We start from the raw sequence: 16,092 nt of genomic DNA on the forward strand, positions 1-16,092 counted from the left end.
GGTGGGGAGTTGTAGCACCTGGAGGGTCACCGGTTGCCCCTCTCCCCAGCCCCTCTGCCCTGGTGCTTTCTAACCCCATGCTACTTCAGAGGTCCCCGGCTGAGGCGCAGCGGACTGTGCTAGGGACCCGGGAGCTCAATGTCTCCCCCTGCTCTGTGTTTCAGATCAAAATGCAGCAGGTGGCCCTGGAGATGCAGCTGACCCCTTTCCTCATCCTCCTGCGCCGGACGCTGGAGCAGCTCCAGGAGAAGGACACGGGCAACATCTTCAGCCAGCCGGTCCCGCTGTCTGAGGTAACAGAACTCTACGAAGTAAGAACCCCTCCACCCCCAATTTATACTTTGCTCTGTTCCCATCCAGCCCTGGCGCTGGGCCTGTCCTGTCCTGTGCCCCCAACAACCCCGACCCTTCCTTCGCACGCCCACAGGGTTGGGCCGTTGTGTGTGCGAAAGGCACCAGAGGCCCCTCTGGCTGGGCAAGTAGCTCAAATGTACTATGGTCCAAAGCTTCCTGACAGGCTTAGACGCTGTTTCAAGGCCTGGCATCAGTAGGTGGCCTCCTTGCACCTCCGTGCTCTGGGACTGCCCGCTGCTGACACCTGCCCTGGGCCCTCTTTTTCAAAACAAAACCACCCCCGCCCACTCCAGTTGGCCGCCATCTTTGTTTTTGGTAACGAACGAGTAGGTAAATTCTAACGCCACCGTGAGGGGGGTGGGTTGCGGTCACTGTCACCACCAAAAATTGCTTCGGGAATTATCCGTTTTGCAGGGTGAGGAGAGAGGCCAATGTGTTGAGTCACCGAGGTCACCAAGATAAAAGTCCCGAGGGTTTCCTGTGAAGGAGCAGGGAGGGTGTTACAGGTTGGCAATTTGACAAGGGCCGTCTAAACTCAAGCTGGACTGTTCTATTCCTTTTGATTTTGTATGGGGTTATGAGACTTCTATTATAGAAGAGGATCTGTTTGCCCTACAGGCTGGTCACCACCAGGGGAAATAATGACACCATTGCCCAGCCAGACCGCTTTTAGAGCTTCTACACACACAAACTGGAGATAGAGGTTCGCAAAGTCCTCGTTCTGGTCATGCGGAAGGCAGTGAATGAGTCCAAGTCTCACTGTTGCTTGTTTACTTAGGACCAAGTCATGGTTTAGTGTTACATTCCCAACGTGGCCGGTCCTTCATACTCTTCCTCTGAAAGCCGTGCTGCTATTTAAGGTCAATGCGTCATTCATATTAAGGAACTAAGAAGATCGGAGTACATATCTTTGCTGTTTTTAATTTCAATAAATACAGAAAGTAGAAAAGCTACGAAGGAGCAAAACTCAGCTTTCACGGGATACATTGTCTTCATCAGAAAGAGGGTACAATTCAGTCCAGATTTAGATTCTGCTTCTAGGTTGGGCAGTTGGGAAGGCAAAAATACACAAAATCAGCACCACTCCATCAAAGTGAATTGTCTACTCTGCAGCCAAAATGGTGTTTTTTTTTTTAAAGGTTCATTTTACATTTCTGACTGTTGATAAAAAAACAAATTGTTTGAATAGATCACTGCAGGCCGGGGCAAATGTGTGTGGTAGATTACTGGAAATGTCTGGTTATCAGCCCCCTTTTTTGAGGACGCTCCCTTATTTTATTTTTTTGCTGACCCACTTCTTAGCAGTACAAACTTACCATCAGATCAGGCTTGCTCTATTCCATCCAGCACATCATAATTATATAAAATAACCCTGTTTTTCTGTCACACAGCTTTGTTATATATGGGAGGAGGATGCAGGAACTGTCTTTGGCTAGGAAGAGGGAGAGGTTTGTCCCCAGCCCTTAGTCAGGGTGGTGCCGGGCCTGGCAAGAGGGGTTTTGGAGAACCTCCTGTGACGCAGAGAGACTTGTGTGTTGAGATTGAGGCCTATTGAGAAAGGAAATTGAGAGGTAATAGGTGGGGTAGCCAGGTATGGCGAGGAAGACTGCAGGCAGACATTTTTAGGGGACTTGCAGCAAATGTAGAGGAGCAGAGGTTGGAAGCAAGGTCTTCACGAGCAGCCTGCCAGCTTTGCTTTTGCTTCCCCTTGCAAGCCACCCGCCTTTCTAAATATTCGTTCTTCATTTTTCGGAAGGTGGGGGTGGGAGAACGCCGTTCACGGGGCCTTGGGGGAGGGTGCCCGATTTGTGTGCCCGCGCTGAATGGCAGTGCCCCTTTCTCAGTGGGGAAATTGCTCCAGATTGGGCAAGAGGCTTTCGGGACTGCTTCTAACTTTTGTTTCGTCTTCTCTTGGAGCAGGGATTCCCCACCCCGGGGCGGCGATCTCCCCCATCTCTTAGCCGTTCCGCTCTCTCTCTCTCTGCCCGCTGCAGGTCCCCGACTACCTGGACCACATCAAGAAGCCGATGGACTTCTACACCATGAAGCAGAAGCTGGAGGGCTATCGCTACCTGAACCTGGACGAGTTCGAAGAGGACTTCAACCTGATCGTCAGCAACTGCTTGAAGTACAACGCCAAAGACACCATCTTCTACCGGGCAGCCGTCCGCTTGCGGGAGCAAGGGGACGTCGTGCTGCGGCAGGCGCGCCGGCAAGCGGAGAAGATGGGCATCGACTTTGAGACGGGCATGCACTTCCCCATGGCCGCGGACGAGGCGCCTCTGCGAAGCACCGAGAATGGTCAGTATAAGAAATGTCCTCGGCTAATGCCCAGAGATTAAGATGGTGGCTGCCCGGGTAGGGGCAGGAGTGCCAGAGCTGAAAGCTGCCCCAGGTTGCCTGGGCGGAAGCTGGCATTCACTCAGGTTGGATCCACTGGGAAGAAAGTGGTGTCTGAAGAGAAAGCCCCTGCCTTCTCTCCCCAGTGAGATTGCAGCCGTTGCCGAGATGCCTTTATCGCAAAGCACAAAAAGGGTTTTGTGGGAGGGCTGGAGCTTCTGGCAGTGTTGGCTGCCTGCCCTAAGGGCACATAGAGGGAGGGACCCGGCTGGCACGATCTGAGCTGCTGCGATTTTAGAAAGAGGCAGGCCTCCTGGGGGAAGAAGTGTGGCGAAAGGAGGGGCTGGGCAAGGAGGAAGATGGAAGTGGTCCGAGTGCGAGAGGAGGAGGTCACAGAGGTGAATTTGGAAAAGAGGAAGGCTAACTAAAGGAGACTTTTCCAGAGCTGCAGGGGGTAAGAAAGTGGGAGCTTGGGCCCAAACTTCCCCGTTACAGCAGCCCACCAGCTTTCAAAAATTGCAGTTTGGTATGTTGACAAATTGCCAGAGGTGGCTTGCAGAATTTCAACTACTAGAATCCCTCTTGGCAACTTTCCCCTTCCTCTCCCGTGCAGGAAAAGTCCCAAGACAAGAGGTTGCCAGGTGGCATTTCGCTCACTTCTTTCTTCCTTTTATGGGGCACAAACATTAAACAATGCTCCAATGTGTATCTAGGCCAACAAATAAGAAGGTGGGGTGGGGTGGGAGGTGGGATTCATTTTCCTCCAGGAAGGAAAATGTCGTGATGTGCTTTCTTTACACAAACCATCCTCCGGCGGTCTCTCCTCTCTCCCATCTATCCTCCCACCCAGCAACTTACAATTACCCTGAGCTTCTACGGTTGTTTGTTTGCTACCTTGGCTTTTAGCCAAAAGGACCCTGAATCCTTTTAGCACTGAGCCCTTTGTATTATAGGTTAGACTCAAGAAACTGCCCTCCTCTTTGCTTTGTGACGAAGAGGATGCAAAGATGATGATGATGATAATAATTTATTTATACCCCACCCATCCGGCTAGGTTTCCCCAGCCACTCTGTGCGGCTCCCAACAGATTAAAAACTGAATAAAACATCAAACATTAAAAACTTCCCTAAACAGGGCTGCCTTCAGATGTCTTCTAAAAGTCAGATAGTTGTTTATCTCCTTGACATCTGAGGGCTTTTTTAAGAGCTGTTGGTACTGGTCTTGTCCTTCGGTCTTTAACACCCCTGTCTGAAAGCTATCTTTGGTCTGCCCCCTAAAGAAAGTATGCAGACAAGCGTGTTTTTCATAAATATCTTCATTGTTTGTTTGTTTTTAAATTGCAATATTTAATTTATTCGTTTTTCCAAGAATTACGGACCAGTCTATTTCCAGTCCATATCAGTCCCAGCCTTTCCTCACACCCTGGATGTTGTTGGACTACAACTCCCATCATCCCTGGCATGCATGCTGGGACTGTTGGGACCTGGAGCCCAAAACATCTGAAAGGCACCGGGCTGAGGAAGGCTGGTTTGCATGTGTTCAGCAATAAATTCCTTCCTTTCCATCTCCATACAGATCTGCATTTTTTTTAAAAAAAAAATCCATATCAACACATGTACTCCAGATGTAGCTTTGAATCCATTTTCTCACAAATACACTATTCTAAATATATTTTGTCTCAAAGGGACATATTTCTACATGTATTTTATTCTTTTTTAAAAAAGCACTTTTATCTGTATCTCGGTACTTTTTCAAGTCGAGAACTGTGCTGCAAAATTCAGAAAAGTCCAAAATCTGAAGGATCTAGTCAGATCTGCACATCGGAGAGGTTAACCACCAAAGTCTGGTATATCTGTTTGTTAGAACTTCATATGTTCCTTGCTTTTCCACATCATTGAAACTATTGGTGAGGCTTTCACCATGCCTTAAGATATTGGCAGCCAGGAGCCAGATAAATTTATGTATGGGGCAGTGGTGGGTAGCTACAGTCCACGGTGGCCATCCTTATAGCTAGGCTGTTAACAGTAGGACTCGCTCATGCCAGAGTGCCCCAGAGACAGATGGTCCAACAAGCTACTTTTCCATGTGCTTGGCTGCTGGAGAGGAGGAGGAAACCAAGCACATCTTAAGATTTATAATCAGAAATCCGAAACCTAACAAACTTTCAGCGAAAGGAAGCGGGGATAGAAGCTACTTGAATTCCCAAGGATGTGAAATGCACCTAAAACTGCATGCATATGGAACTGATGCTTTCCTGCTCTCCGTTTTGCCCACTTTTAGGGACTGAGATGCTACGTAACAATGTCAGGCCTGGGGAACCTGTGGTCCTCCAGCTGTTGTCCCATCCCAATTCCCAATATCCCTGGCTGCAGGGGCTGATGGGAGTTGTAGTCCCGTAATGCCCAGAGAGCTACAGGTTCCCCCATCCCTGCCTCCTTTCTTTGCCTCCCGGGTTCCGGTCTCTCCTCGGTCCATCGGCAGAAGCCTCCTCCTTATACTGGGCTTTGCTTTCTTGTTGGCGCAGACGAGGAGCGGATGCTGCTGTCTGAGAACCAGAAACACCTGCCCCTGGAAGACCAGCTGGGCCTGCTGGTGGAACGCCTGGCCGAGGTGAGCGCCGGGAAGCAGAGCGTGGGCCGCTGCCGGCGGGCCAAGATGATCAAGAAGGAGATTACGGCCTTGCGGCGCAAACTGGCGCACCAGCGGGAGTCGGGGAGGGATGGGCACGGCCCCCTGACCCGCATCATCCTGCCGGCCCATAACCCCTGCGAGAAGGACACGCAAACCGACAGTGCCGCCGAGGAGAGCAGCAGCCAGGAGACCGGCAAAGGTGGGTGCCGGGGCCTGGGACCGCATGGAGCAGCCGGTTCCCAGCCAGGGGTTGCTTGTACCAAAAGCAGGGTCCTCCACAAGTGGGAGGGGCTTGGCCAGGGGAGCAGTGCAGCACCTCCTCCTCGGGAAGATTCCCAGAAAATATTGCACTTCAGTTGATGATCTCTCGGGTCTGTGGAAAGGGGCACGGCAAGCAGACCTGGGCTGAGGTTTAAGGTATAACACCTAGGGCTGGGCAATATCTGGTTTTCATCATGATACAGTGGTACCTCAGGTTACATATGCTTCAGGTTACATACGCTTCAGGTTACAGGCTCCGCTAATCCAGAAATAGTACCTCGGGTTAAGAACTTTGCCTCAGGATGAGAACAGAAATCACGCGGCGGCGGCGGCGGCGGGAGACCCCATTAGCTAAAGTGGTGCTTCAGGTTAAGAACAGTTTCAGGTTAAGAACGGACCTCCGGAACGAATTAAGTACTTAACCCGAGGTACCACTGTATTGGGTTTGCCAATCAGAAGGTTGGCGGTTTGAATCCTCGCGACGGGCTGAGCTCCCATTACTCTGTCCCAGCTCCTGTCAACCTAGCAGTTCGAAAGCACGCCAGTGCAAGTAGATAAATAGGTATTGCTGTGGCAGGAAAGTAAATGGCGTTTCCGTGCACTGCTCTGGTTTCCGTCACGGTGTTCCGTTCCGCCGGAAGCGGTTTAGTCCTGCTGGCCACATGACCCAGAAAGCTGTTTGTGGACAGACGACGGCTCCCTTGGCCTGAAAAGCGAGATGAGCGCTGCAACCCCATAGTCGCCTTTGACTGGACTTAACCATCCAGGGGTCCTTTACCTTTACCTTCATTGTGATATATCACCAGCTAAATATTGTGCTATACTGATATATCACAACGTCTGCAATAAGGATGGAGCCATGCAGAGGCATTGGCTGGCTTTGCGGTTTTTCCCACATTGTGATTTTTGCATAGCGCACACACACACCATGATTCATGACATATTGCCAGGTCGAGTTCTAGATTTTATTGCATTAGCCGTGTGGCCATAGCATGATATACATAGAAATAACAACATAAAATGGGGGTGGGGAGGTAAAGGTAGATATCGTCCTGGGCAAATACTTAAAGGGTGAAAAAAAAAGAGATAACAGAAGCAACAGAGAATTTAAAACATCGAGTGACCGAATAGTACAGAAACAAAAAGACAAAAAACTGCTGAGGCTGGAGGAGGATCGTTAAAGGGGTCCTTCAGCTCCTCAGATTTGTCCTAGCTCCATTGTCCTTGTACAATAAAGCTACTTGGAACTTCGTTCGATTGTGCAGCGTATCGATTGCAGCTGTGGTGTTAAAAAGAAGTTAGTGCCACTTTCCTCTTCATCACACTGAGCAGGAAGTTAGCTGTCATCTCGGTAATCCAACAATCAGAATCCTGCAAAAAAAGGGACACTATCCAGGGCTGGATTGGGAGATGAAGCTTGTTCATGAGAGGAGTTAAAAACCGAGATCTTTCATCTGTCCAGTTAGGACAGAAGAGCATTACGTGTTCCATAGTCTCCAGAGCCGTGTCATTACAGGTGCATGTTCTGTTTGCGACGGGGACTCTGGAATAACGACCCGACAGAACTGCTGTAGGAAAACAGTTGAGACGGGCACAAGTAAAGGCCCTTCGCTTAGCCTCCGAAGAAATTGTGAAGCAGTATAGAGGGATTCCTTCAGGGGGAGGAATAGCTAGGGCTAGGCCTGAACACGGCCCTCTTGCATCGGCAGCTGTGTTAGAGAAGTCAAGTTGCTGTAGCTTCTTTTTAATTGAAGGTAGGGCCGCCGGACTGATACACTCTAATTTAAGAACAGTTTTGCAATTCAGATTAAAACGAGAGCGGAGTTTGAGGTTAATTGCCAGGTCAAAAAACTATTAAACCGAGATCACAGTATGGTCTTTGAACCAGTTTTGGAAGATATATCGCCCAGCCCTAACAGACTTCATGGTATATTGCCAGGTCAAAGATTATGAAACCGATATAACGATAGGGATTTCAAACCGGCTTTGGATGATATATCGACATATCACCCAGGCTTAGTAACGTCTTCCTTGGTCTCAGCCCTAATAGTTTCCCAGTGTTTTCCCAGCGGCTCATAGAGTGGGATCTGCCACTTCTTATTAGCGTTCTCCCCTACTCTGGAACTCCTGAGTGAATGAATTTTATTATTTCGGTCACAGACCAGTTCCAGCCCACATACAATATCAAGGAAGTCATAAAACACGATAGGGATGTATTTGAATTTGCAATTAGGTATAACAGGGACAATACAGATATAGCAACAGTTTAAAAATATATAAATTAAAATTAAGTCACTAACATATAACCTAAAATTATCATTTAAGGCCTTAATCATTACGATAGCACAGCTTGTTCCCTAAGTTTTATGGCAATCGCACAGAATTTGGCCACCCTTAACGTGATCTCAGGATCCCAGGGATTTTAGACATTGAAGTTCGGATTCAGAACTCCTGAGATCTGTTCAGCAGCTGCTGTGGGTGACTCCCATCACAGGAGAGGGGCCTGCTCAGCGTATAGGGGGAGCAATCCCTTCGAATGAACCCGTTCAGCTTCCAAGGACAGGCGGTGGGGATACTGAAGGGAAGCGCTCATGTTCATCCTCTGAGCAATGTCACTGCTTGCCCTTCCAGGCCTTGGCCCCAACTCATCCTCCACACCTGCGCACGAAGTCGGCAGGAGAACGTCGGTGCTTTTCTCCAAGAAGAACCCCAAAACGGCCGGGCCCCCCAAGCGCCCGGGGCGCCCGCCCAAGAACCGCGACAGCCAGCTGGCTCCGGGTCACGGGAACAGCCCCGTGGGACCCCCTCAGCTGCCAATCATGGTGTCCCGGCGGCCGCGCAAGAGGAGCCCGCGGCCCAGCTCCACCTCGGACAGCGACAGCGACAAATCGGCAGATGACGCCCCAATTGGTGAGTGAGGAATGGGTCCAAGTTGAGACAGTGTGTGGACAGTTTTCCTTCCACAACAAGTCCCATGTCACGAGTGGAGATACTTATATTGGAAGCGAGGTGGGATTTGCTGCAAACTCTGCATATGTGCAAGGAAGGAATTAAATAACGCAAGCCGTTTTTGTTAGATTGTGCCCTGCAGGTTTAGTTCAGCGCCACATAAAGTGGCCACAGTTTGATACGAGAGTATTGCCTGTGTCAGGTTAAGCATCTTGTCCCGGTTAACAAAGTGGTAAAAGTAACGTCAGCAGTGAAAAGAGAGGGGCTGGGTCTTCTGGGAAGCCGATGGGGCACAGAGGCTGAAAGTATATGCACAGAAAGATGTAAAAAGCATGACGGAGGAACGGGGGGGGGGGACAGAATAGATAAAAAGAAAAGCTTGTAATGCAGTGTTTCCAAACTTGGGTCTCCAGCTGTTTTTCGGACTACAGTTCCCATCATCCCTGACCAATGAGCTTGCTATGTAGGGATGATGGGAGTTGTAGTCCAAAAACAATTCACAATTTGTAGTGTAACGGTTGGCCAGGTAGAAAGCCATTGTATTTGTCAACTGGAGAATTCAGTTATAGGTATTATATCGGAGCCTGTTGTGATTTGCCCTCCCCTCCCCACCCTCTGCAGACCTGCCGGCCAACGGCTTCAGCAGCGGCAATCAGCCGGTCAAGAAGAGCTTCCTAGTTTATCGCAACGACTACAACCTTCCACGCAGCAGCTCTGAATCTGAGTCCAGCAGCACAACCAGCAGCAGCGCCGCCTCAGACCGTACCAGGTACCAGGAGATCCTTCTCATTGCATGGAGCTGTGGAGCTGGGTCTCTTTCTCCCTTAGCCTAGGTGCACAGTGCAGAATAATGGATAGTCCCAGGTCAGGCAATTTCCCAGGTGGCAAGTGTGAACTTTGTAAACTGCCCTTCCAGTTTCGAAGGGAATCTTGTCAGACACACACACCACCCTGCCACAAGGTCTTAGCACAACCGCTCACCGGGTACACATTGATATGTTCTGGATAATGGTGGGCCAAAAGCAGAAGAACTGTGCCACAAGGAAATGGCTGATTTAGCAAAAGTAGTGGCTTTGACAAGGTTCTAGGCACTAGTCATTGTGGTGTAGTGGTTAAGACAGTGTGGTGTAGTGGTTAAGAGCGGTGGTCTCATAATCTGGGGAACCGGGTTCACGTCTCCACTCCTCCACATGCAGCTGCTGGGTGACCTTGGACTAGTCACACTTCTCTGAAGTCTCTCAGCCCCACTCACCTCACAGAGTGTTTGTTGTGGGGGAGGAAGGGAAAGGAGAATGTGAGCCGCTTTGAGACTCCTTCAGGTAGTGATAAAGCAGGATATCAAATCCAAACTACTCCTCCTCCTCCTCCTCTTCTTCTTCTTCTTCTTCTTCTTCTTCGTCTTCTTCTTCTTCTTCTTCTTCTTCTTCATGGCTATGCATCAGGCACTGTTCCAGATGCAGCAGTGTACACAACACGCCTTTCAATGCTGCTTGCGTTGTATGCCTCTATAAAAAGAAATTTACACGCATTTCAAAGCTATGAGCGACTAGTAGTCAAGTTACCTGCATGCTGTTTCCAGTATCAGGTTGGCCGCGGCAAGAAACCGGATGTGGGATTAGGTAGACCTGTGGTCTGCTCCACGAGGGCTTCTCTGACGTATGCCGCAATGAAAGGCTGAGGACATTTTCCTCACTTGCCATGCTTGCCCAAAGTTCTAGTGGCGAGATCAATCCTGGCATCAAACGCAGGACGTTCCTGCAGTACAGTCATACCTCGGGTTGAAGTAGCTTCGGGATGAATATTTTCGGGTTGCGCTCTGCGGCGACTTGGAAGTAACGGAGCGCATTACTTCCGGTTTCACCGCATGCGCAGACGCTCAAAATGACGTCATGCGCGGAAGCGGCTGTTCACATCCAGAGGTACCACTGTACATCCTTCTTGGACTTCCCAGGGAACGGGTCTCATTCCATTCCCCCTTCCACGTTTAATGCGGAGGTAGCAGTCTCCCAGGCTTCTGCAGAACATGGAAAGTTATCGCTGCTTCTGCTTCCTCCCATTTAGCACAACTCCTTCCAAGCAAGGCAGAGGGAAGCCCTCTTTCTCCCGCGTGAATTTCCCGGAGGACAGCAGCGAAGACACGTCGGGAACAGAAAACGAGTCCTACTCGGTGGGAACCGGCCGAGGGGTGGGCCACGGCAGTGAGTATTCGGGGCAGCGTTTCCTCTGCTTTCCTCTCTAGAGATGGGGCTGGTGAGAAGGATGGCATTCACACCCTTTCCCCTCTCGTTTTGTCTTGGTGCAGTGGTGCGGAAGAGTATCAGCCGATCGGCCGGCTGGCTGTCCGAGGATGAGGACTCGCCTCTGGATGCCCTGGACCTGGTGTGGGCCAAGTGCAGGGGTTACCCCTCTTATCCAGCACTGGTGGGTTTGATGAGCACGCCTACATACGCACTGAGGAGGGTTAAGGCCAGTGGAAACCTTAGTAGGGGTGATGCACCTTTTGAAACAATGGTAGAAAATGAGGTTATGAACCAATTGAATGTTCAAGGACAGGTCTTGTGAGATAGGGAAGTTTATGCACAATAGAAAATGCTACTTATTGTAGAAACCAACAGAAACACGGTATTCAGTTGTTGTTTTTTAACGAACTTTTCAAATTCTTGCGGAGAAAAAATAGGGTAATTTTGTGTGTGTGTGAGAGAGAGAAAACTCCGACTCCCATCAGCCCCAGCCGACATTGCCAATAGTCAAGGGTGATGGGAGTTGTAGTCCAGCAGCATCTGGGTGAGCAAGGGTCTCCAGCTTCTGCCTTACTACCTTCTGTCAGTGCTTTTTTTTGTTGAAAATTGAACTCAAGATGTCAGCCTCCACATCCTTAACCCTAAGCTGTGCAACCATCCTACCAGTTTGTTAGCAACGATATAGATGGACTACTTGCCTAATCAGTAAAAAGGTAAAGGTAAAGGTACCCCTGCCCGTACGGGCCAGTCATGTCCGACTCTAGGGTTGTGCGCCCATCTCACTCTAGAGGCCGGGGGCCAGCGCTGTCCGGAGACACTTCCAGGTCACGTGGCCAGCGTGATGAAGCTGCTCTGGCGAGCCGGCACCAGCACAGCACACGGAAACGCCATTTACCTTCCCGCTATAAAGCGGTACCTATTTATCTACTTGCACTTAGGGGTGCTTTCGAACTGCTAGGTGGGCAGGAGCTGGGACCGAAAGATGGGAGCTCACCCCGCCGCGGGATTTCGAACCGCCGACCATGCGATCGGCAAGCCCTAGGTGCTGTGGGTAGCGCCACCCGCGTCCCCGCCTAATCAGTACCTTTTAGCATAAGCCTGGTGTTAATGGAAACGTTAAATGGTTGTTGCGTTAGTAATTTATTCTAAACGCAACATTTAAGTTTTAAGATTGCGCGCTTCTCTAATGTCTCATCACGTTACTACGCACGACACAGAACCTTTGAAATGTTTCTTCAACACCCATGAAGGACAGAAACCTGTTTTAAGGGGAGAAGGGGCAGGAAGAATCCCAGACAGCAAAGGCTTGGGGGGAATCCCAGTTCTGTGACTGCCAGCAGCATACGTGTGCAATTGCGAGCGGTGAACAACTCAGGCTGTTTAACGTGTAAAGGCCATATTGGTCCTTAAAGCCTCAATGCTGAGTTGCCCAATCTGTTTACTTGTCACATTTCCATCTCCTCCAAGCAGCTCAGGGCAGTCAATTTGCATGCTGTGTGGGTTAGGCTGACATATACAGACTTGCATAATGCCAGCTGGTGAGTTTCACAGTTAAACTGGGGCTTGAACCTGGGAGTTTCCCCACTCCACTCTGCATATAAGTACGGCCTTTCCTTGTCTGGTGTGTGTGTGTTCACGCTCAACAATTTCTCTATTGCATAGCTGTCAACTTACAGATTTGAAAATAAGGGACCAGCAGCCAAAATAAGGGACCTGCAGCCTCACCTGTTCCAGGCACTCCAGTCTTCCTGTCCTCCTGCAGTCTGGTCAAACTCATGCTGGTAGCTTCGAGAACACTGTCCAACCAACTTTGTAACCAGAGGTTCAACTGAATAGAATCTGAATCACATGCACCACAAGGCCTATGCAGCCTCAGCTTAAGGTGGCTCCCAGGCCTGGCTTTGCACTGCAAAGTTTGCAGCAGCACGTGCAACAAAATGGCGTCCAGCATTCAAAAAACCCCTCAGCTTGCATTAACTAGCCACACACAAGGCATGCAAGCTCTACCCCCCAGTCGTTCTTAGACTTCTTATTGGGTGAGCAACACAACCAAGCAACACAGTTGGAGCCTCCCTCCTCCCTGGCCGGCAGGGAGGGAGGGAGAGGAGCTGCTTCCTTTGAAATTTAAGGGACATCATTTAAGGGACATCCATCAATAAGGGACAGCAGCGGGACATGGTGCTGGAATAAGGGACTGTCCCTTCAAATAAGGGACACTTGACAGCTATGCTCTATTGCAACATCTGTGTAGTTGCCCTTCGCTGATGTCCAATCTTCCCCTGTTGGCAGATCATTGACCCTAAGATGCCACGGGAAGGGATGTTCCACCATGGCGTCCCCATCCCCGTACCCCCCTTGGAGGTGCTGAAGCTGGGAGAGCAGATGACTCAGGAAGCCCGGGAGCATCTCTACCTGGTCCTCTTCTTCGACAACAAGCGTACCTGGTAAGGGCTCACGACGGATGTTTGCAGAGATGGGGGGCTGCCATGTCTGGGCAGAGCCAAACCGAAACCTGGTGGATAAAGTTGGGGGTGGAGCTGCCCCATACCGAGAAAGGATGGGTGAGACTTGGGAGAACACGGAAGCCCTCTCCCTTCAGGGGAGGCAAGCACCCCTCGTGACTTTGGGTCTCTCCGTTTCCTTTGCAGGCAGTGGTTGCCCCGCACCAAACTCGTGCCCCTGGGTGTGAACCAGGACCTGGACAAGGAGAAGATGCTGGAGGGCCGCAAGTCCAACATCCGCAAGTCTGTCCAGATTGCCTACCACCGGGCCATGCAGCACCGCAACAAGGTGCAAGGGGAGCAGAGCAGCGACTCCAGCGAGAGCGACTGACCCTCACCGGGGCTCCCGCCCAGGCTGCTCGCTCGGTGCAGCTGGACTGTACGGGAGAGGGGAGCGGGGAGCTCCAGCCTCAAGAAGCCCGGGCCCTTGTTGGCCAGGCTGCGGGTGCTTGCGTAGAGCACCCAAGGGCCCCTCCAGTGTGCTGAGCACACCCACAGAGCACTGTGCCCTCCGTGTGGGCAAGCCTACCTCTTGTGCCAGCCTGCCGTTCCTTCTTCCATGCCTGGAATTGCCCTGACCAGCTGCGTGAGCAACACCCAGCTGCCTGTATAGCTCCCAAGGACAATACACCACTGTCTGGGTCCTGAGGTCCCCTGGGCCTTTGTAAAATACTGTACAATAGTGGGAGAATGTAAATTATTTGGGCTGCTCCATAAACACTCACCAACACACAGACCCCGGCCCCTCCTTTCCCTGCATCATAGGACCTGCCCTGATCCATTAGCCTTTCCTCGGCCCAGTCCTACCGACACTCTGCAGAGCAGGGCCGCTGTCTTCTCACTCGCACATTTTGATACTATAGCTTTTTGGAACCTGGCTCTGCCTGATCCCACCCCCCCTTGCCCTGTAGGCCCCCGGCTCTTCTTTCTGCTGCAGCCGGGTGGGCATTTGTACTTGTATTTATTTTGGAGGAAGAAGATCTCTATCAATTCTTAGAAAATAAAATGGCTCTTTTGGAACCAACTGTGTGTGTTTTCTTTCTTTCTTTCTTTCTTTCTTTCTTTCTTTCTTTCTTTCTTTCTTTCTTGTTACCAGAAGAGATGAGGGAAAGTGTTTTGCTTTTTCATGTTCTCCTGCCTTTTCTATACAGTGGTAACTTGGGTTACATACGCTTCAGGTTACAGACTCCGATAACCCAGAAATAGTACCTGAGGTTAAGAACTTTGCTTCAGGATGAGAACAGAAATTGTGCAGCGGCGGGGCAGCGGCAGCAGGAGGCCCCATTAGCTAAAGTGGTGCTTCAGGTTAAGAACAGTTTCAGGTTAAGAACGGACCTCCAGAACGAATTAAGTACTTAACCCGAAGTGCCACTGTACTTTTGTCCATTTTTGGTCTGAAAGCATGGAGTTGTGTAGCTGCAGATTCAACTCTACTGCCAGGGTGAAAACACCACTGCTGCCATTATTTTCTGTTCATTTAGCACTAACAATATGTGCCCAAGTGCTGCTGTAGGAGTGATTTTGGTAACCTCATTTGCTTTTTAAAAAGCAACCACCAGAAACAACATATGGATAAGGTACTTTTTTTAACAATCCCTATGTTGCTCTTACCCTGCTCACTCCAGAGAACTCAAAGCAGGCTATACAGTGGTACCTCTGGTTACGTACTTAATTCGTTCCGGAGGTCCGTTCTTAACCTGAACTGTTCTTAAACAGGAGGACCACTTTAGCTAATGGGGCCTCCCACTGCCACTGTGCCGCCGGAGCACGTTTTCTGTTCTCATCCCGAAGCAAAGTTCTTAACCCGAGGTACGATTTCTGGGTTATCGGAGTCTGTAACCTGCAGCGTATGTAACCGGAGGTACCACTGTATATGATTCGCAAGGGGCCTCCCATCCTGGCAGTTCACAGAACCAGGCTTGGTTAGATTCATTCAGCAGTAGAAGTGCACCAGATCATTCTCTGAGCCACATTTTGGGATAGTGATGCTGAAAGTCACTACAGCCTTTAAAAAAATAGCACTTTTAAAAAACCCACTTTATTCTATGGAGAGCCTTCCAATCATCTGAACTAATTCTTGCACACTGTACATGGCGTGCTTTAGGTATTGAATCTCCACATTTCCAGCACTCCCAACAGCAACATAATTTCTCCCTACTTTGTCCCCCATCTCACAACCTGATCTGCATTCTGGTCTGTGGGACCAACAAGTCTGTGGAAGAGACTCAATGCGAAGAGATGCTTCAGTGTCTTCTCAGTGCGGAATTGTATCTTTGGCGGTGGCAGCAACGCAGACACAAACTCCTTCACAACGGGGTATGCACCACAGCCTTGATTTGATTTTACAGAGAAAAGAAGCGCAAGCGCCAATTTGCACAAAACGCGCTAGCTTCTCTTTCAGGTGGGGGATATGAATTTTATTCGTTTTCGGCCTGAAAGGGAACCCTTAAAAGTATTTCTTGCTTAGACTCAGTCAGGTGTTTGCTTGTTTACTAACCTAGTCAGTGTTTAGGGCAGTTTTTAATGTTTGATGTTTTATTATCAAGAGCCAGTGGGGTGTAGTGGTTAAGAGCGGTGGACTCGTAATCTGGTGAACCGGGTTTGCGTCGCTGCTCCTCCACATGCAGCTGCTGGGTGACCTTGGGCTAGTCACACTTCTCTGAAGTCTCTCAGCCCCACTCACCTCACAGAGTGTTTGTTGTGGGGGAGGAAGGGAAAGGAGATTGTTAGCCGCTTAGGGCAGTGATAAAGCGGGATATCAAATCCAAACTCTTCTTATTGTGTTTTGAGTCACCCAGTGTTTGGGGAAACCCAGC

At 50.0% G+C, this 16,092-nt stretch overlaps 1 protein-coding gene across 10 annotated transcripts in view; it reads left to right on the forward strand.

The window, feature by feature from the left end:
* The window catches only part of BRPF1 (bromodomain and PHD finger containing 1), a 42,685-nt gene extending 28,389 nt beyond the window's left edge, over positions 1 to 14,296 (forward strand). For 5 of the 10 annotated variants that reach the window (XM_083600310.1, XM_083600306.1, XM_083600304.1 and 2 more), the window contains 9 exons: positions 165 to 311; positions 2,349 to 2,655; positions 5,219 to 5,524; positions 8,218 to 8,496; positions 9,157 to 9,304; positions 10,597 to 10,733; positions 10,838 to 10,956; positions 13,065 to 13,219; positions 13,424 to 14,296. In XM_083600310.1, the coding sequence (XP_083456436.1) occupies positions 165 to 311; positions 2,349 to 2,655; positions 5,219 to 5,524; positions 8,218 to 8,496; positions 9,157 to 9,304; positions 10,597 to 10,733; positions 10,838 to 10,956; positions 13,065 to 13,219; positions 13,424 to 13,607 (1,782 nt within the window). In that variant the 3' untranslated portion in view covers positions 13,608 to 14,296. The remainder of the gene's footprint in view (positions 1 to 164; positions 312 to 2,348; positions 2,656 to 5,218; positions 5,525 to 8,217; positions 8,497 to 9,156; positions 9,305 to 10,596; positions 10,734 to 10,837; positions 10,957 to 13,064; positions 13,220 to 13,423) is intronic. The other 5 variants (XM_083600312.1, XM_083600305.1, XM_083600308.1 and 2 more) reach the window with 1 other exon arrangement.
* The last annotated feature ends 1,796 nt before the right edge of the window (positions 14,297 to 16,092 follow it).

This window comes from Podarcis filfolensis, assembly GCF_964270895.1.
Source record: "Podarcis filfolensis genome assembly, chromosome: 2".
Lineage (NCBI taxonomy): Eukaryota > Metazoa > Chordata > Lepidosauria > Squamata > Lacertidae > Podarcis > Podarcis filfolensis.